This window comes from Scyliorhinus canicula, chromosome 5 (assembly GCF_902713615.1).
Source record: "Scyliorhinus canicula chromosome 5, sScyCan1.1, whole genome shotgun sequence".
NCBI classification, from domain to species: domain Eukaryota; kingdom Metazoa; phylum Chordata; class Chondrichthyes; order Carcharhiniformes; family Scyliorhinidae; genus Scyliorhinus; species Scyliorhinus canicula.
In genome coordinates, this window is record NC_052150.1 from 94,278,781 (window position 1) to 94,298,934 (window position 20,154).

The following is a 20,154-nucleotide window of genomic DNA, read 5'->3' on the forward strand; positions in this document are numbered from 1 at the left end:
ATAAAAAGGCCAGGGCCATTTCCTTACAGCAAATGAGCTATTAAGCAAGCTAGATTACTGCCTGTCCTGATCCTTTCTTGGTGATTGTGTGCTGCCTTGACCTGTAAGCAGAACACAATTTGGATAATGATAACAGTGACCTAACCATCCTAAACAGCATCCCTGTTCACTAAAATTTACCTGCCTGGTGCCAGGACATTGCAAACTAATTAGAATTATGTTTCTGTTGGGAGTAGTTTTTGAAAACTAAACTGTAAACTTCCATGTGAGAGTTAGGAATCTCTTGGCAGTGGGATTCTACAGTTTCTGTTAGCATAAGTGTTGGAAATTAAGGTAAATTATTAACTGGTTCAGCAATTGGTGGAGTAGCAGGAGACAGAGTAGGAATAATCGGCAAGTACTCTAGTTGGCAGAATGTGACTAGTGGTGCTCCTCAAGAATCGTGGTGAGGTCTCAAATGTCACTGTATTTATTAATAACTTAGGAGATGGATAGCAAGATACAAATCCAAATTTATGATGGCATAAAAATAGATCGCATTATAAAGCAATATAGATGGAAGCATGACATTACAAAGAGATATCACAGGGTTAAGTGAATGGGCAGAACTCCAGCAAATGGAGTTCAATGTCGGCAAAGTGAATCTAAAAAGGATATAGCAGAGTCCTTTCTTATTGGTGAAAAGCCAAAATCATGAGAGATCCGAAAAGACTTTGGGGTCCCCATACATAGATCATCAAAATTTCATTAAGAAGTACAGAAAATAATCAAAAATGCTCATGCAATGCTGGCCTTTATATCTAGAGGAAGACAGCTATTTTTTAGCAATCCTCATGTGTTCTTAAAAACAGCATGTTAAATGAAAACGTGCTAAACAAAATTTACTTTAAGAAAATAGTTACATTCCTAACCTGTAAGGTTTACATTAACAACCTATTGGCTGCCTCGATCCTAGCTGACTCAAAAATTCTCTTCTGAGCTTATTATTTCTACTGTATTTACCATTCGCTTGCCACTTTCCAGCCTCTTGCTCGCCTCTTCTCTCATTTCCTCAATCCAATGGTTTCAGTTTACTGCTTCCCTCTCTTGACATACTCACTCCCTGGCACTCATCACTTCCCTTTCCTGGCCTAACACTCCCTCCAACTCGCCATTTTCCTCTTCCGTAACTGTGCTAAAATAAAAATGGAGACAGCCTTATTTGGGTAAGTTACTTAAAAATGTTGGTAAAATGCTCTTTTCTAATACAGTAGAATTGTAAGGAGTAAAAGCCATGTTTCAGCAGTACACATTCTTGACTAAACCACACCTGGAGTACTGCTTTGACAAAGAGTCATCCAGACTCGAAACGTTAGCTTCCTCCTCTCTCCACAGATGCTGTCAGACCTGCTGTGATTGTCTAGTATTTTCTGTTTTTGTTTCAGATTCCAGCATCCGCAGGAATTTACTTTTATCCTGGAGTACCGTTAACATTTTTGGTCACCACACCTTAGAAAGCATATGTTGACCTTGGAGGTAGTGCAACATAAATTTGCCAGCATGATACCTGGACTCCAAGGATTAAATTACAAGAAGTAACTACACAAACTGGAATTGTATTCCCTGGAATTTATAAATTTTAGGGATGATTTCATTAAAGCATTTGGATACAGGGCAGGTGGAGATAAACGACACCCGCTATTCCAGGACGCGGGATGGTGGAGGTGCATTGTCTGAAGATTATATTTAGACCTTTTAGAAGCAAAATTAAGAAATATTTCTACACACAAAATGTGATAAAAGTTTGGCACTAGATCAGTTGTTAACTTTAAGACTAAAGTTGATAGATTTTTGTTGACTAAAGGTATCAGGGGATAAGGGGCACAGATTAGCCATGATCTCATTGAATGGCAGTACAGGCTCCGGCTCCCATGTTTCTTATGTTGTACATCCTGTCTTCCTGAGGGTGCAGGAGACAAACATTTACACTTCCTATGGACAAGGAGAAAATATTTACACAAAGGAGAGACATTTATGTTGCCGTTTTTTTATTCTCCTATTAATTTTTTGTGACTTTGATCCCAGGAATGATAAACACTCACTTAACTACATTCAGTAATTCATGGGGAGACAGTGGCATACTGGTATTGTCATTGGACTAGTAATCCAGAGACCCAAGATCGGGGAACTAAGTTAGAATCCCACCATGTCGTCCTTGCCCAGTCTGCCCTACATGTGTCTCCAGATCCACAGCAATGTGGTTGACTCCTACGTGCCCTCAGGGATGGGCAATAAATGCTGGCCCAGCCAGCGACTCACAGATCTGATGAACGAATAAAAAAAATTATCGCTCGAGATCTATCCTCATTTAGCTTGCACCTTTGTTTTAATAGAGAATTTGACTTCAACACCAAAGAGTGCTACCATCCTAGATCTCTCCAAAGTGCATGCCTGCGCCCTCCCCACTGTCTTTGTCCTACTCGTTTTGCCTGTCGTATCGTTGCACTGATACGACACTTCATAGTCACTACAATCCTTACTGGTGGTACTGAGAAGAAGCACAGTACCCTTTTTAATGACCAGCAGTAGCTCTGGTGGTACTGAGAAGAAGCACAGTACCCTTTTTAATGACCAGCAGTAGCTCTGAAAAAGCTGCTGACTTGCCTAAACTTGTGGACAAACAATATGCACCTGTGCCACCCAGCACCAAGAAACAATGCATCATATGGAACTGACTCACTTTGCAAAATTCAACCAGTATTCCCTGCTGGTTGTGCAGTTAAGCCCAGACCACAAACAGGCAACTCCCTAATTTTGCCAGTCACACCAATTTGGGGCTTTTATTCCAGTTTGCCTCATAACTCTTTTTAAAAATGGAGTCCAGTTAGCCAATTTCTAATTTGTTGAGATTACATCAGTGTGGTCCAGATGTGGTACTTTTCACATGTTGCATATTGGATGCGATTTAACGGCTGTGTCGGCTGGGCGCGAATCCGAGTGAGCCAGTTAGATTGGGGGAGAGTCTGAAATCGAGAACCGCGGCGGGCACCAATCAGTTTCTGATCTAACTGGCCCACTCCCGTAGGCAAAAGTCAGATCCCATTGGTGAGATCCGGATCCTGCTGCAGCATGGTGAGAAATCAATAATCACCAATTCAGGCCAATCTCCATTTCATTAACAGGAAAGACTCCCTATCTAAAGTCCTCCAATGATCTAATCAGCTCCCCAGCGTCATGCGGGCGCCAATTAGTACTGGTCTACACAACCATGGACCAGGCATCATGGCACCTGGGGGGAGGGGGGGTCTCCCAGACTATTGGAGATCCCTGGGTGGTCAGGGACAGGATGAGGAGGCACCCTGGCTCTCCCTCTGGCACCTGGGCACCATGGCACTGCCAGGCTGGCAGTAACACCACCAGAGTGCCCAAGTGCCAGGGTGGCACTGTCAAGGTTCAGGCCCTGAGGGGGGCCATGCCCAGGAAAGAAGGGTTGAGGGGGGTATGATGGGTGGGAGGGCTGAATGGCTGGTATAAAGGGACCTCTGGAAGGTTTGGGGGGGGGGGGGGGGTGAAAGGTGGAGGTCCTAAAAGGGGGAGGAACCCAAAAGGGATGTTGGAAGGCCTAAAATGGGGGAGCCCTCAGTGGCCCAATAGCAGGTTGTCATCACTTGGAGGGGTTGTGGGTTAATGCCCATATATGTGTGTGTGGGGGGGGGGGGGGGTGACATTGCCCGTGGATGTGGCGGGGGGCTTTGGATGATCCTCAAGCTCACTTAAAGATCAGGGCACCCTTTCAAAACACTGGGCCGATCTCTGAGGAGCCGGCTGCCCAGCGGGTTCAGCTCCCCAGTGATGGAAAAAATTCTAAGTGTAAGTTTGAGGCCCCCCCGAAACGATCCCTGACCTTCCCCCAGCCCAAACTCACTGTGGGAAGGTACCCGGCGTCCCTGCACTGCTCCTCAACACCCACGCCAGGCACCCGGCCCGATCGTGCAAAAATGCCAGAGTGGTACCTTAGCAGTGCCAACCTGGCAGTGTCCATGCCAGCTGGCAGTGCCACATGGGCAACACCCGGCTGGCATCAGATGGCACTGCCAGGGTGCCAGGCTTTTGCACCTATGTGCTTTATTCATACTCTTCTGAGCAGTTAATTTTGAATATTATGACTACTCAATCTTAATTTGTCCCGTATTTACAATGCCGAAAGATTAGATCCAGAATAGCTTCCAACCACATTCACTTGCTCAACGTCAAAACAGTTAGCATCTACCAAACGCGTTATTCCATTAGATTGTTGTCTCCTCTTTTCTCAATCAACACTTGGACAACTGAAATCCTCCATAACATTGTTATCACATTTTTACAGGCATTCCTAATCGACATGGAACATCTGTAATAGAATTCAAAGAATGACTTATTTGCCTGATCTCAATCTGGACAGCATTTGCTGCAGTAACCAAACCAGACTTCTTTCTGAAAATGTAATATCCTGGTTTAGAAAAATCTCCATTATTCAGCTAACTTTGCACCTTTCCTTCAATAAGTTTCCAATTCTGCAAACCTGTTTTGAATGCTCCTAACGTACAATTAAAATCTCAAAATAGCCCCCAGAAAAGAAATTATATTATTTAGAAGATTTAATCAAGATAGCCAGATTAAATTCTGCAGTGCTTGTAATTATTTATTTATAAGTAGGTAAATAAAATGGAATTTGATTAAGTAAATCAGTAAGCAGGAAAAATTGTTTTAAATGAAGGTAAGCACTGTAACATATCTTTTTAACAATAGCCGATAAATTAATTGAATTGGTACCACTAGAAACATCAAATTGGAGAAAATTTCAAATTGTCTCAGAATTGTGGCCAGTATAATCTGCTGCAAATAAATTTCTGGTTATCATTGATCATACGTTTTTAATTGTCTTAATTTTAAAAATAATTTTAAACTGGATTCTCTGTTTCAAGGACTATGTCCCCACGCTGTCGTGAAAACTGTGGGCTTTTACGCCAGAAAAACTGGCGTCAAAAGGCCACAGATTCACAGCCCTGCAGGGGGCTAGCAGACAGCTGTTGTGGACCTCGCAGCTCCAGCTGCAGATATGGCCTCCTGCACCGGTTCAGAGGCCGTGCATGCACACAGCGGTGACCTCCAGGGGCCGCGCCATGCTCCATGGCAGACTCAGACCGCGGAGCTGGACCGTGGTAATAGTGCCCCCAATCGGCCGCTCGCCCGACCCGGACTGCCCGCACAATAACGGTACAGTCCCCTGCCCTCCCATCGACCCGCCCCCGACCATGGCGGCCACGGACTGAGTCCGCAACCGCCTCACGCGTTTCCCAAACGGCTGGGACCATGTTAGAAATACGTCGTTGGGATTTCGGCCGGTTGGGGGCGGAGAATGGCGGACGGGCCTCAAGCAATGGCTGCATGGAGGAGAATGTCAAGGGCACAGGGTAGCACAAGTGGTTAGCACTGTGGCTTCACAGCGCCAGGGTCCCAGGTCCGATTCCCCGCTGGGTCACTGTCTGTGCGGAGTCTGCACGTTCTCCCCGTGTCTGCGTGGATTTCCTCCGGGTGCTCCGGTTTCCTCCCACAGTCCAAAGTCGTGCAGGTTAGGTGGATTGGCTATGATAAATTGCCCTTAGTGACCAAAAAGGTTAGGAGGGGTTATTGGGTTACGGGGACAGGGTGGAAGTGAGGGCTTGAGTGGGTCGGTGCAGACTCGATGGGCCGAATGGCCTCCTTCTGCACTGTACGTTCTATGTTCTAAAAGCCGCTTTTCGGGGGCTGGAGAATCGAGGAACCGGCGCCAGACCTGATTCCATGTGTGAAACTGAATTCTCCACCCTGGCACCGGATGCAATTTCACCGCCGGGGGTGCGGAGAATCCAGCCCTATGTTCCAATCACAGTCTGACCTATTCTAGGGGAGACATTTATTGATTTTATGTTATTAAGATTGACCTCACAGTTTATATCCACAGACTGGTGGAAAATAGACAGTCTTTGTACTTTACAGCCAGTTTCAATTTGCATGATAGCAAAAAAAAAGAAACAAAACAATGCTTAGAAATCCTTTAAAAATAATCTAATCTCTAACAAAAATATCTCAACAATGAAACATTGCAGCTCTGAAGATAGAAAGTGAGATTATCTGGCCAGTGGCAATACTGCTACTGTGTTCTGCATCCGTTTTCTGATTTTTTCAGCTGAAGTATCAACAGGTCTGCGCAGCCATCCATGGAGGAGACTGTCAAGTGCAAGAAAAGACAGACTAAGAGAGGACCCACTCCCTTTTGATGACATATCACCTGCCATTTCAGGTGAGTTTTTAAAGTTGTGAATCTTTCAGTAAGTGAGTGGGTTACAGAATGGATGAGTGAGTAGGTAGTCAGGTAGGAGCAGAGGGATTTGTTGGGTGGGAGTAATCAGGTCAGGCAGGTGTATTAGTTGGGTGGGTTGGTGGAGTGGGGTAGTAGTTGGGTTGGATCTGGTTGTGGGGGTATTCGGGGGAGGTAGTCAGCTGCAGGGAGTGGGATGGCAGTCAGGTGGGGGTGCAGTTGAATCAGGCCGGAAGGGTAGTCAAGTGTTTGGAGAGGCAGTCAGGTTGGATTGAGTGGAGTACTCAGCTGGTTACAGGGCAGTCAGGTAGGGACTAGTTGTATAGGGTGGGGAAGGGTTTGTCAGATGGTTTAGGGTAGTCCGATGGGGGGTACTCAGTGTGGGCTGGTGGATGTGGGGGGGGGGGGGGGGCAGCTGTCAGTTGTACTGCTCAGTTGAGTTATGCTCGTGGATAAGAGATTTTGTGAGCGTGTATCCTCTGCCATTAGGGAGTACGTTGAGTTCAACAGAAATGAGGCAGTCTTGCTTTCCACACTCTGGGAAGCCCTAAAGGCAATTATTAGCGGGCAGCTAATCTCTTATAAGGTGCACAGGGATAAAACTGGGAAGGTGGAGAGGCAGAGACTGGTGGACACCATTCGCGAAGTACCGCGAGTACTTGATTACCCCGAAACCAGAGTTATTGAAAGAAATTGCAAATGGATTTTGAGTTGCTGTCAACGGGTAAGATGGTGATCCAGCTGTGATGATCAATAGGGTCTTTTAAATGAGTATGGGGAGGAATCTGTTGACTCATCAGCTGAGACGGCAGGCTGCCTCCCAGGTGATACTGCAGATCAGGGACTTGGGGGATGTGTTGGTTTCTGCCCAAGAGAAGACTAATGAGGTGTTTGAGGCCTTCTACCATCGGTTGTATGAGTCAGAGAACCCAGAGAAGAGTGCATCAATGAGGCAATTTTTGGATGGGTTGACCTTTCCGGAAATACAGCAGGAGAGAAGGCAGAAGTTGGGGATGCCGATAGGGCCGGAGGAGATTATGAGTTGTATTTGGTTAATGCAGACTGGAAAAGCACTGGGTCCGGATGGATTCCCCATTGAATTTTACAAACGGTTTGCTGGTAAATTGGTCCCACTTCTGCTGGATATGTTTAATGATTCCATGTCCCGGGCGGTGTTGTCGGCCACGCCAGCGCAGGCATCGATTTCCTTGATCCTGAAGAAGGATGAGAATCCCATGGAATGTGGGTTGTATCGGCCTATTTTGTTGTTGAACACTGGCGTTAAGTTGTTGGCTAAGGTGTTGGCAATGCGTTGGAGCCCTGCCTACCTGGGGTGATTGCAGAGGAGCAGACTGGATTTGTTGAGTCGGCAGTTGTTGGCCAATATTAGATTGTTAAATGCTCGTTAATAACAGAGCCACATGTGATTATTTCGATGGATGCGGAGCAGGCATTCAATAGGGTCGAGTGGGGGGTACCTCTGAGATCCTGGGGCAGTTTTGGCTTCGGGCCAAAATTATTTAATGGATAAGGCATTTGTACAGGGCCCCCACTGCATGTGTACATACTAATGTCCTGAGTTCGGGTTATTTCCAACTGAAGAGGAGTACAAGGCAGGGGTGTCCATTGTCTCCGCTTTTGTTTGCCTTAATAATCGAGCCACTGGCCATTGCATTGAGGGTGTCTACCAGATGGAGGGGTTTAGAACGTGGAAAGAGGGAGCATAGAATGTCCTTAAATGCGGATGATTTGTCACTATACATCATGGACCCACTCTCCAATGTGGGGGAGATAATGGAGTTGCTCAGAAAGTTTGGATCCTTTTCGGGGTACAAGCTGAATCTGGAAAAAAGAATATTTTTCGGTTAACTGCCCTGGGAGGGGCGTGATCTGAGAAGGCTGCCATTTCATCCGGCCAGGACTAGTTTCCTGTATCTGGGAATCCGGGTGGCTCATGACTGGGATACGCTCCATAAACGTAACTTTTCTAGTTTGGTGGATGGGGTGTAGGCCAATTTGAAAAGGTGGGATGCCCTCCCTCTTACCTTAGTGGTAGTGGTGAACGTATTATGGTAACCATTCACCACTGTACTACACTCTACTACGCTGTTGCCCATGTGGGCTCCACCTATGGACCATTGTACTATACTACACCGATTGTATCATGTTGGTGCCCTTGTGGGCTCCGCCCCGGCTCCCTCCCCTTGAGGGGAGGTATAAAGAGCAGCTGCCCTGTGGGCGGCTCTCAGAGCAGTCGCAGTCGCAGGCAGACACTGTTCTAGTTGATTAAAGCCACTGTTCAGTTCAACTCTCATGTGAATTGATGGTTGCATCAATTTAATCAACTGCAACATCGCGATGGAAGCAGCCCTCAAGCCTGACCGACTGGAACTCGACCCACAGGCCGCGGAAGCCAAAGGGATTTTTTCACACTGGCTCCGATGTTTCGAGGCCTACCTCGCCGCCTCCTCCCCACCCTCCGTCACCGACGATCAGAAGCTGAGCCTCTGGGTGAGCCATCGAATCTTTGTACAACACGAGGAAGCGACCGCAGACGCCCTCGCGATGCTGAAGCGCCTATACGTGAGGCCGGTGAACGAAGTGTTTGCGCGGCATCTCCTCACCCCTCGCCGCCACACCCCGGGGAATCGCTGGAGGAATACCTACGCGACCTCAAAGTCCTCGCGCGAAGCTGCAACTACAAGGCCCTCACAGCTTCGCAACACATGGAACCCGCCATCCGGGACGCCTACGTGGCTGGAGTCCAGTCCAACTACGTCAGACAGCACCTGCTCGAGAAGGGCTCCCTCGACCTAGAAGAGACGGTAAAACTAGTCACCTCCCTAGAAGTAGCGTTTCAAAGCCTCAACGATTTCCCTTCCAATCACGCGACCCCCTCGTGGACTCCCGACCAGAGAGTACCCCAGGCCTGTGCCGGGCAGCTGCCTGCACATCCCGGGGGGGGAGGGGGGGTGGGAGGTGCCCTGCTATTTCTGCGGCCAACACCAGCACTCCAGGTTGCCCGGCTCAGAACGCGAACTGCAGCGACTGCGGCAAGAAAGGACACTTTGCCAAAGTTTGCCTGGCCAGGTCCAAGTCCTCCAAATCACAGGCCCGATTCTCAGACTCACAGGCCCGCAGACCCTGCAGCGTGGCTGCGTGCCTGCCGGCTCCGCCACCTCTGGACGCGTCACCCACCTCGTGTTGTCCGTGGGGGCAGCCATCTTCAACTCCGCACAACACGTGCGACGCAAGGGGGCCGCCATCTTGGCCGCCGTCCCCCACGAAGCCCGTCATGTGCGACTCATGGGGCCACCATCTTGGACGCCATCTTCCTCGCCGCCCAACATGTGTGACTGACGGGGGCTGCATTTTGGCCGCCATCTGCAGCGCCACCCGACACGTACGACTGACAGGGGCGCCACGTTGGGACCAACTACCACCTCTGACCACGCTGGCTACCCGTAACTCAGCACGGTCACCCTCGACCAGCCATGCCCAAAGCACCTCCGGAACTCCATGATGACCATCCGGGTCAATGGACACCAAATGCCTTGCCTGTTTGACTCCGGGAGACGGAGAGCTTTGTTCACCCAGATATGGTAAGGCACTGTTCGCTCCAAATCTCCCCCGCACTTCAAACAATCTCCGTTGCTTCCGGATCTCACTCAGTGCAGATCCAGGGGTACACTGTCGCGAACCTCGCGATACAAGACGTAGAATATGCAAACTTTAAGCTATATGTACTCCCCGATCTCTGCTCTCCTCTTCTGTTGGGACTGGACTTCCAGTACAACTGCAGAAGTCTGACCCTGAAGTTCAGCGGGCCCCTACCCCCTCTCACCGTGTGTAGCCTCGCGACCCTGAAGGTCGACTCTCCCCCACTCTTCGTAAATCTCACCGCCGACTGTAAACCCGTCGCCACAGGAGCAGGCGGTACCGTATCCAGGACAGGACTTTTATCAGGTCCAAGGTCCAGCGGCTCTTGCGGGAAGGGATCATCGAGGACAGTAATAGCCCCTGGAGAGCTCAGGTCGTGGTCGTCAGGACCTGGGAAAAGAACCGGATGCTTGTAGACTACAGCCAAACCATAAACCGGTACACGCACCTCAATGCATACCCCCTCCCCCGGATAGCGGACATGGTTAACCAGATTGCACACTACCGGGTGTTCTTCACGGTGGATCTGAAGTCTGCATACCACCAGCTCCCAAGCCGCCCGGAGGACCGCCACTACCCGGCCTTTGAGGCAGACGGCCGCCTCTTCCACTTCCTCCGGGTCCCCTTCAGCGTCACCACTTAGTCTTCCAAAGAACAATGGACCGAATGGTGGGCCAGTACGGTCTGCGAGCCACATTTCCATACTTGGACAACGTCACCATCTGCGGCCACAACCTGCAGGACCACGACGCCAACCTCCAGAAGTTTCTTCAAACCACCCAACCCCTCAACCTCACCTATAACAAACTAGCCATCCTCGGCTATGTCATGGAAAACGGAGTTCTAGGGCCCGACCCCGACCGTATGCACCCCCTCCTGCAACTCCCTCTCCCACACTGCCCCAAGGACCTGAAAAGGTGCCTCGTCTTCTTTTCCTATTACGCCCAGTGGGTCCCCAACTATGCGGACAAAGGGCAGCACGGTGGCCTAGTGGTTAGCACAACCGCCTCACGGCGCTGAGGTCCCAGGTTCGATCCCGGCTCTAGGTCACTGTCCGTGTGGAGTTTGCACATTCTCCCCGTGTCTGCGTGGGTTTCACCCTCACAACCCAAAAATGTGCAGAGTAGGTGGATTGGCCGCGCTAAATTGCCCCTTAATTGGACCATTGTACTGTACTACACCAATTGTGATGCCCTTGTGGGCTCCGCCCCTGGCTCCGCCCCCTTGAGGGGAGGTATAAAGAGCAGCTGCACTGTAAGCGGCTCTCAGAGCAGAGCAGTCGCAGGTGGGCACTGTTCTAGTTGATTAAAGCCACTGTTCACTTCAACTCTCTGTCTAGTGTGAATTGATGGTCGCATCAGTGGTGAAGATCAATATTCTCCTGAGGTTTTTGTTTGTGTCTCCCAGGCTTCCTCCCCAAGGTTTCCTTTTGCAAGGTTAATAAATTGATATCTAAATTTGGCTTCCTCGGATTCGTAGGATGTTTTTGCAAATGCATAGGCAAATGGTACTACCTATCTGCTATATTACTACTGGGCAGAAAATATTGGTGAGAGGCGGGGGTGGTTCAAGGATCCGGACTCCAGATGGGGTTGGATGGAGGAGGTTTTGTGCATAGGGTCATGTCTGAGGGCCCTGGTTACTGCACCACTCTCAATTTCCCCTGCTGGATTCTCTTTGAGCCCGGTGGTGAGAGCCACTTTGAGAATTTGGAATCAGTTTAAACTGGGCTCCATGTCACTGTTGGCTCTGATTTGCAGGAATCATGGGTGGGATTCTCCAATAATGGGCTACATGGTGGACACACACAGCGGGCCAGCGCCAAAGAAGTTGGCCACCCCCCACACCCCAGATCGCGCGCGATGCGCCGATTGGTGGCTCCCGATCACAGGTTTGGCTGTTGTGGAGGCTCCGCCCCCCCCGGTGATGGATTCCCCCGCCTCCCACCCGGACAGCCACCGCAGCCGCGACTCCAAGCTCCCGCTGGGTGGAACCATACACGAACCGCGCCGGCGGGAACTCAGCCTGTCGTCCGCGGACAAGCGCCGCGGGGGCGATATGCAACAATTTTCTCAGTTTCGCTGTGCAAAGTATTCAGCGCTTCAGCTTCTGATAATTTAATAGCATTACCTAACAAACTTCAGTTATATTTTAAAACACATTACTAGTGTGTGAATGACATTTACAAGGTAACTTAGTCAATTTTTTACAGCACTATGATGTAACAGATTTATTTATTTGCCTTTCTTCAAAAGGCAGGGATACACTCTGGAATACAGTTAAATGGAAGTGGTTCTTCTTGTTGTGTGTTTCCACCACGAGTCACTGGATATTGATTAGGAGCTCCAACTCTAAGATAGAGGGTGAAATCTTCTTCTCATGTCGAGAGTCCTGACAGTGGAAGAGAAGTACATGCCACCCACTTGGAAGTTGGCGATATGTAATTACGTGGCAGCTGTCCAATTCGATATGCAGGGACAAGGGCCCTTGCCAATCATGCAGCAGGGATGGGTAGGAAGTCGCCAGCCCCAATGTTACATCACAGGGTCAAAGGACTGGGTGTCATATTTGAATAGCACCTGAACAGCATATGCATCCAGCAGAACCACTCTGGCTGTTTGTGAGGAGCTGTAATCCCTGGCACTTACACAGGATGGAATCTTACAAGAATTTGGCAAAGTGTCAGATTCAGACTGAAAACTGGAATGCAACTCTCCAGTTGCACAGACCAGTTTTCTCTCCAAATATTGAGCCTCTTGGAAAAAAAAAGAGTGGGCGTGGTTTCCCCCGTCACTCTGGCGGGGCAGGGCCTGATAAAGCCAGCAAACAGCTCCACAAAGATCGTGGTGCCACCTTTTAAAGGGTGTAGTGATCTCTGTAGGTGCATGCACACAAGGGGTTAATGAGTAAATTGCAGCACCACATGATCACTAGAGGGCTGGACCAACAGGGGTATAAAAAGCAGCCACACAGGGTTTCTCACTCTCTCGTGGGTGCACTGTGAACAAGGTAACATCAGAATCACATAGATAGTTAGTGGAGTTACGTTTAGTTATTATTGTTAAATCTTGTTAAGCAATTCCTAGTTTCCATGTTAAGGTAAAGAGTCCCCCATGGGACTCCCACTAGAACCTGCCCCCAGCACTGCCCCAACGCAGAGTGGCACTTCCAGGCTGGGATTGCCAGGTTGGCACTTTGCCAACGTGGCCATGCCAACTGTGCCAGGAGGAAGTGCTAGGGCACAGCCTGGACATGTTCTTCCCCCCCCAACTCTGCCCACACGGTTGGGGGGGGGGGGCTATACTTACCTCTGCACCCCTGGAGAGATCCCCTCGACTGCTTCTCATTTAGCAAAGCCTGTTGTCAACTTCGCTGACCTCACGTCATTTTGACGAGGTATGAATATTTTGTGAGGGGGGATCATGTGTCCAGAGGCCACTAATAACATTTCAATTTATGGATATCTATTTAAATGAGGTTCACGCCCACAATGCCAGCAAGAGGCGGGCAAAATTAGGAAACGCGATCTCTTCAGCAAGAATCGCTTGTCCTGATTCTCGGGGAATTCTCTGCTCCCGTCACCTATCCCACACATGGCTGGTGCAGGTTCAAAATCGCTCCCACAGTGATGATTCATGAAGAGATCAAGAGACCTTGCAGGTGTCTCGTTCTGGCTAGAATCTGTAATGAAGGTTTCCTGGGCATGTCTAGCTTATTGCTCCATTACCCTTGCCTTGCCTTTGATCATCCTTCTCCCACCACCCCCATCACCCTTAACCAACTATCATTCACCCTACAGCTTACCCTTATCACCATCAGTAAGTTCCCAGTCACACTGGAACTGCCTCCCTTACCGTCAACCAGCCATTCATCAGCCTGGATCCTCCCTCTATCATTGCTGACCTGATGTTGCTACCCTGGACTCTCAGGACCTCACCATTCATTTCCCCTGTATGACCCTTGATCGCTCCACATCGATGCTTCCCCTATCCCCATAGACATTGAACATCCCTATGTAGTTCAGTCTCTGGCCTCCACAAGCCTTCGTAGGATTGCCATCTCCCTTGCTCCCTCGGTCAGTTGACTCCTCACCCCTGATTCAACAAAGCTCCCATGTAAGAAAAGCAGCTCCTATTCAGTCCAGATCCACCAGGAACACTACCTGGCCTGCAGTACGCTACCTGCAACCAGTCATCAATATGATGGAATGTGTTTATTCTTTTCTGCATTCTTAATTCCAAAGGTACAATTTAATCTGGCAAAGTTATGTTTTTTTAATGAACATGCATGAAATGTTAATATAGTAAAAATAGGTTCCCAAAGCTCGTCATTGAGAAGCATGATCCACCCTCAATCTGAAACTAAATGAATAACCAATTTTCAGCCCAGCATCAGGAAGTTGACATTTCCTCTCTGAATCAACTGAGCCTGCCATGTGTCCCACTCCAACAGCTTCACAAGATTCTGCCCCGAGGTTGTCTGTGAGCTTTAATCTACCTCATAGTTCCTCTCCACTCCTGAAGACCTTTCCTTATGCCTAAGTACAGCTCTACCGTAGCCAATACCATGCCGTCCTGTCCACAAGTGGGTTTGGACATGTTACTCCATCACAGCGTATTTCAAAGTCAATGCCAACCCTATCCTGTCCTGATCTATATGCAAGTTTACTTCCCAATGAGCAATATTGGAAATGGTAACTCTAATACATTATTTTCCTCTGTGGGCAGTGGTGGTCAATCATATCATGCCAACTGTTATTCCAGCTAACCCAGAACAGAGTGAGGGTCAAACCCAAGACTTTTCTGATTTGTACAGCTCAGTACCATACCACCGAATAGTACTTCAGAGCACTTCACTGTACCATCATGATACATATATTTTAGTAACTTTCAGCTCAGCCATTTATGTTGCTAGTCTAGCTGCATACATCCTTCTGCCAATGCATTAAATCCGGTCAGACCGCAACATAGGGGCTCTTAATTTAATGAGTGAACAATGAGACGGCTGTATTTCTTTTCAGTATTCACTGAACTACTCAGTACAATAAATAACCAGCAAAACATAGGAGTTAACCCTCACAATCAGTCAGTTGAAGTACAATCTTGTTATTCTTTCCACTTACACTATCCACTTTCCTATATTTACTATATGCAAAGCACTGAAACCACAAACCTATTCCACTCGAGTCTAGCCGCATATATCCTTCCGCCAATGCATTAAATCCGGTCAGACCGCCCATGGCAGCATAGGGAATGTCTGGTCCCACTGGTCTTCCTCTAGCCAAGCGTTCTTCTTTGGTCTCAACAATCATTGTATGAACAAATGTTGGGTGGGTACAGCCACAGGTAAAGGGGCTGTGAAACCCAGCACATCCTGCACCTAGAAGAAAACAAAGTTCTGCAGGAATTCCAGTTGTAGAAGCACATCAGGTGATGACCAAAACTTGTGAAAACAAACAACTAGACATTTATACAGTTAAAAAAAGTAACTATCACATTTCAAACCCTCATCCTTCCTTGGAGCAAAGGAACACATTAGTTATCTGACTTAAATGAAAATAAAGAAGCAATCAACATGCACTGCAATGAATATTTTTAGGCATGTGATTACCATTGCATCAGGTTTCTGATTTCAACCAAACCATCATGAAAAATACTGTCAAAGACATCTTCCAGGCGCATCAAAAGAACTTTATCTTGCACTTTATCACTCAGTTACACATCATCATCATTGACTTAGCAGCGGATCACTAGCCTGGCCTGGGAACATATGTTGGTAGAGTAAAATAAATTAGAATATATAATTATTGTCAAAATGGAAGATGTGGCTGAGGAAGGTGACTGAACTTAATGTTCCAACTTGGAGACCAAGCTGAAAATGTATTCCAAGCTAATTAAATTATAAATATACCAATTCTAAAGATACACTAAAACTGACTTTAGGCAGTAACCTATAACACGGAAATCTCAATCTAACATCACCCCCCCCAAACTTGGAGAGGCCCCAGGAACCCCCTCCTTACCCCTTCTCTACTTGGTAAGGTCCCCGGGCCTGATCCCTGGCAGTGCCAACATGGCACTTGGGTACTCTGGCAGTGCCCTGGCACCCTGGCAGTGCCACATGAGCACTGCCCATGTAGTACTGCCAGGGTGCCAGGCTGGCAGTTGCAAGGTGCCGGGGGCATACAAGGGTACCTCCCTTACCCTACCACCCGGGGGTCTCCAATGGCCTGGGAGACCCCCAAGTGCCATTATGCCTGGTCCACCTTTGCATGGACCAGTACTAAATGGTGCTCTGGCGAGGTCTCCCTGGGATGGCTGGTGAGTCCCGGGCACCGGGTGAATCTGTCGGCTGGGTATTTAGGCTCATTTAAATATGCAGATTGTGCTGGCAGAGAGAATCGAGTGACTACTATCGGCCCAGCGCGGAGCCCGATTTGGGACTCACGCGCAATTCACCCATTGCGCACAGATCCAAGCGCTACGGGGTCACTGAATCGCGTCCTTAGCTGTCTTTACTACCTCCAGACATGATGATTTCACTGCACTCCTGACCCACCTCGCCGTTCTACCCTCTGCAAATCTGAGATCATTCATATAGTTGAGACTTTCTTTCTCAATGGAACATAACTTTATTAAGAGTAACAAAATGCCAACTTCCGGTGGCAGCCATGGAGTGAATGGTCGCACACAGGGCAGCTCCGGCTCAAAGGCGTTGGTTTCGGCACTTTATACCCATTGGTGGGGTAGCTCCAGCAGGAAAATGGTGCAGAAGGTGTAGAGGAATGTTTTCTGCCTACCAAACCCGGCAAAAAACAGTTAAAGACCTGGAATCGGAAGAGACCTGTGACGCAGCAACAATTGCCAAGAATGGCAGAGAGGGATGGGTGTGGGAAAGGCCCAGATGGAGTAGTTAACGGCTTTCATCAAAGACAAATTTCGGCAGCAAAGGAAGGAGATGCATGATGACTGAATCATGGAATAGAATTAACAGTGTGGATTGTGCAGACTGGTCAAAGGTCATTGAGGGAGCAGTAGCACCTCTGTGAGGATCGATGGACCGTGTAGAGAAGTGCCTTGAGGCACAAAGGGCCACGATACTCGAGGTAGAGAAGGTTGTGTCTGCACAGAGCGATCGTGTCCCTGGAGGCTGAGGTGTGGATCCTGGGGGAATCTATGCAAGTCACTGAAACTGAAGGTTGAGGAGCAGGAGAACAGGCCCAGGTGCCAGAAAATGTGAATTGTGGGTCTGCCAGCGGGTGTGGAAGGAACAAACGCCACAAAATATGTGTCGACAATGCTGGCCAGATTGGTGGAGGAGAGGGTGCTGGACAAGACCCCAGAGGTGAACAGGGCCCACAGGTCTCTAAGGCAGAAGCGGAGAGTGGGGGAGCCACTGCGGGTGGTGATTGTGTGGTTGCACAAATTTGTGGAAAAGGAGAAGATCCTGCCGTGGGCCAGGGAGAAGCGAGACTGTGAATGGAACAGGACACTTCCGGTGGCGGCGCAGAGTGAGTGGTCGCATATTTGGTGGCTCCTGCTCAAGGTGGATTTGTTTTGTCTTTTCTCACCCAAAGGGTGTGGTATTTGAGGGCAAAAGGTGCAGGAGTGCCCAGGGAAGGTAATACTCCTCTGGTGTGGCTGGTGCATAGATCAGCGAATGAGGAGCGCCACGAGAAAGAAAGTCCAGTTGGAGCAAGTGAGTTTTTGTGGTGCGCCAAGGGAAAGATGGCGGAGGGCAAGGGAATGCATTGTCCACCCAGTGGTTGATGGAGCAGCTGGTGGAGTTCTTGAACCACAAGTTCCAGCAGCAGAGGAAAGAGGCCCTGGAGGACCTGGCCAAGATGGTGGAGCTGCAGCGAAATGGGATTGAGCGTGTCGAGCAGAGGCTGGAGTCCCAGGGCCCGGCGATTCAGAAAGTGGAGGAGGCAGGGGAGCATGAGAATCACATGGCCTCATTGGCAGTGGAGTTGGGAGTGATGCGGGAAAGCCAGAAGAGACTGAGGGAGAAGGTGGAGGAGCTGGAGAACCACTCCAAGAGGCATAACATGAGGATTGTTGGGATGCTGTAGGCATTGAAGATGCTGTGCATGTGGCGAGTATGCTGGAGATGTTGATGGAGGAGGCGGGCTTTGGTTGACCTCTCGAGGTGGACCGAGCACACAGGGCGCTGAGGAAGAAACCACAGGTAGGTGGAGCTGTCGAGGGCGGTGGTGGTGCGGCTGCATGACTTCTTGGATTTAGGAGAGTGGGTTTTTACCGGATCAAGGCTTCCCTCTTTGAGAAGGGGATGAAGTTTGGGGACAGTTGCGGAGGGCCAGAGGGGCTGTGTATGAATATGGGGAAAAGGCAAGTAGGCTGGGGAGGAGGGGATGTGGTGGTTCCTGCATGGGTGGAGATGTGGATTGGTTTAGGGGCTGAGGGTCCCAATTGGGCTGAGGGAGATGATGGATGGTAGGGGGGCAGGTAAAGCCCGGGGCAGATGGGTTCCCAAAAGAGTTTTATGAAAAGTTTGGGGCGGGCCTGGGCCACTGCTGGTGAAGGCGTATAATGAAGCGAGGGTAAGGGGCAGTGTGTGTCGTACCGCTCGATATCATTGTTGAATGTAAAAGACAAGTTATTGGCGAAGGTGTTGTCATCGTGGATTGAAGACTGTGCCGGGGATGATAGGGGAGGATTAGATGTAAAGGGAAGGCAGTTGTCGGCGAACGTATGGAGGCCACTCAATGTAATTATGATGCAGTCGGAGAGGCAGGAGATAGAGCGGATGATGGAAGCGGAGAAGGCTTTTGATGGGGTGGAGTGGGCATATTTGCTGGAGGTGCTGCAGCAGTTCGGGTCAGGGTTTGTGGACTGGATCTGGCTGCTATACAACGCGCCGGTTGCGAGCGTGTGGACAAACTGAGTAAGTTTGCAGTACTTTGGGCTACACTGGGGCACGAGGCAGGAGTGCCTGCTCTCCCCATTGCTTTTCGCCTTGGTGATAGAGCCGTTGGCAATGATGCTTAGGGCATTGAATGACTGGAGAGGGATCAAGCGGGGGCGGGGGGAGGCTGCCGAGCATAGGGTCTCATTTAGGCAGACGACCTGTTATTGTATATCTTGGACTCGGTGGCCAGCAATGGAGGTATTTTGGAGATTTGTTGGGAATTCAGCCGGTTTTCGGGATATAAATTGAGCAGGTGAAAGAGTGAGGTGTTCCCGATTAATGCCAGAGGACAGGAATGGAGACTGGGGGAGTTGCAGTTTAGGGTGGTGGGGGCTAGTTTCAGGTATTTGGGTATCCAGGTGGCGCAGAGCTGGGTGCAGTTAGGGACGGGAAGGTGTCGGATATATATAAGGAATAGATGGAGTGAGGAAGAGGCCTGGTGGAGGACATTAAGCGTAAATGAGAGCAGGAGCTGGGAGGGGAGGTGGGGGCCGAGACGTGGGCAGAGGCATTACTGAGAGTGAACACTTCCTTGTCATGTGTGAGGTTAAGCCTCATCCAGTTTAAGGTTCTGGGCATGTCCAAGATTGAGGGGTTCTGGCAGGGGTTCTCAGATGTGATATCCAAGGTGTTGGGTGTGGGGGTGGGCCCGAGTCCGGAGGTGGCAATATTTGGGGTGTCAGAAGACCCAGGAGTCCAGTGGGTGGGAGAGGCCAACATCTTGTCATTTGCCTCCCTGATAGCCCAGAGACGGATTTTGCTAGAATTGTGGGACTAGGAGCCACCGAAAGAGTGAGTGCGGGTGAGCGACCTAGCCGAATTCCTGAGGCTGGAGAAGGTCAAGTTCGCTCTGCGAGGATCGGCAGAGAGGTTCATCCGGAGGTGGAAGCCCTTTATCTATTTCTTTAAGGACGATTTAGGGGTCAGCAAGGGGGGGTGGGGTTGGGGGGGCTAACGGGGTTAAAATGGGAAGGCGAGATGTGACAGGGTGTTTTTATCAGGAAGCAGGTAGACTGTGGTTTGTTTATTGAGTTGTTTTGCTGTTCTTCTGATAATTTGTGTATATATGTGAAAAATATATACACAAATATAAGTATATATTTAAAAAGTGAATGGGAGAGGAATTGTGTCGGAATTGGTCAGAGCTGGTGTAGAGACGTGCTGGATTCAAAAGGGCCAAGGCGACGTGGTAGCAAAGAAAGACTTGCTTTGGGATGCAGTACCCGGCAAAACTGTGGGTCAAATTT

At 49.2% G+C, this 20,154-nt stretch overlaps 1 protein-coding gene across 3 annotated transcripts in view; it reads right to left on the minus strand.

The window, feature by feature from the left end:
- The window catches only part of fam221a (family with sequence similarity 221 member A), a 170,203-nt gene that overhangs the window by 62,061 nt on the left and 87,988 nt on the right, over positions 1-20,154 (minus strand). For all 3 annotated transcript variants that reach the window (XM_038797398.1, XM_038797396.1, XM_038797397.1), the window contains exon 4: positions 15,152-15,358. In XM_038797398.1, the coding sequence (XP_038653326.1) occupies positions 15,152-15,358 (207 nt within the window). The remainder of the gene's footprint in view (positions 1-15,151; positions 15,359-20,154) is intronic.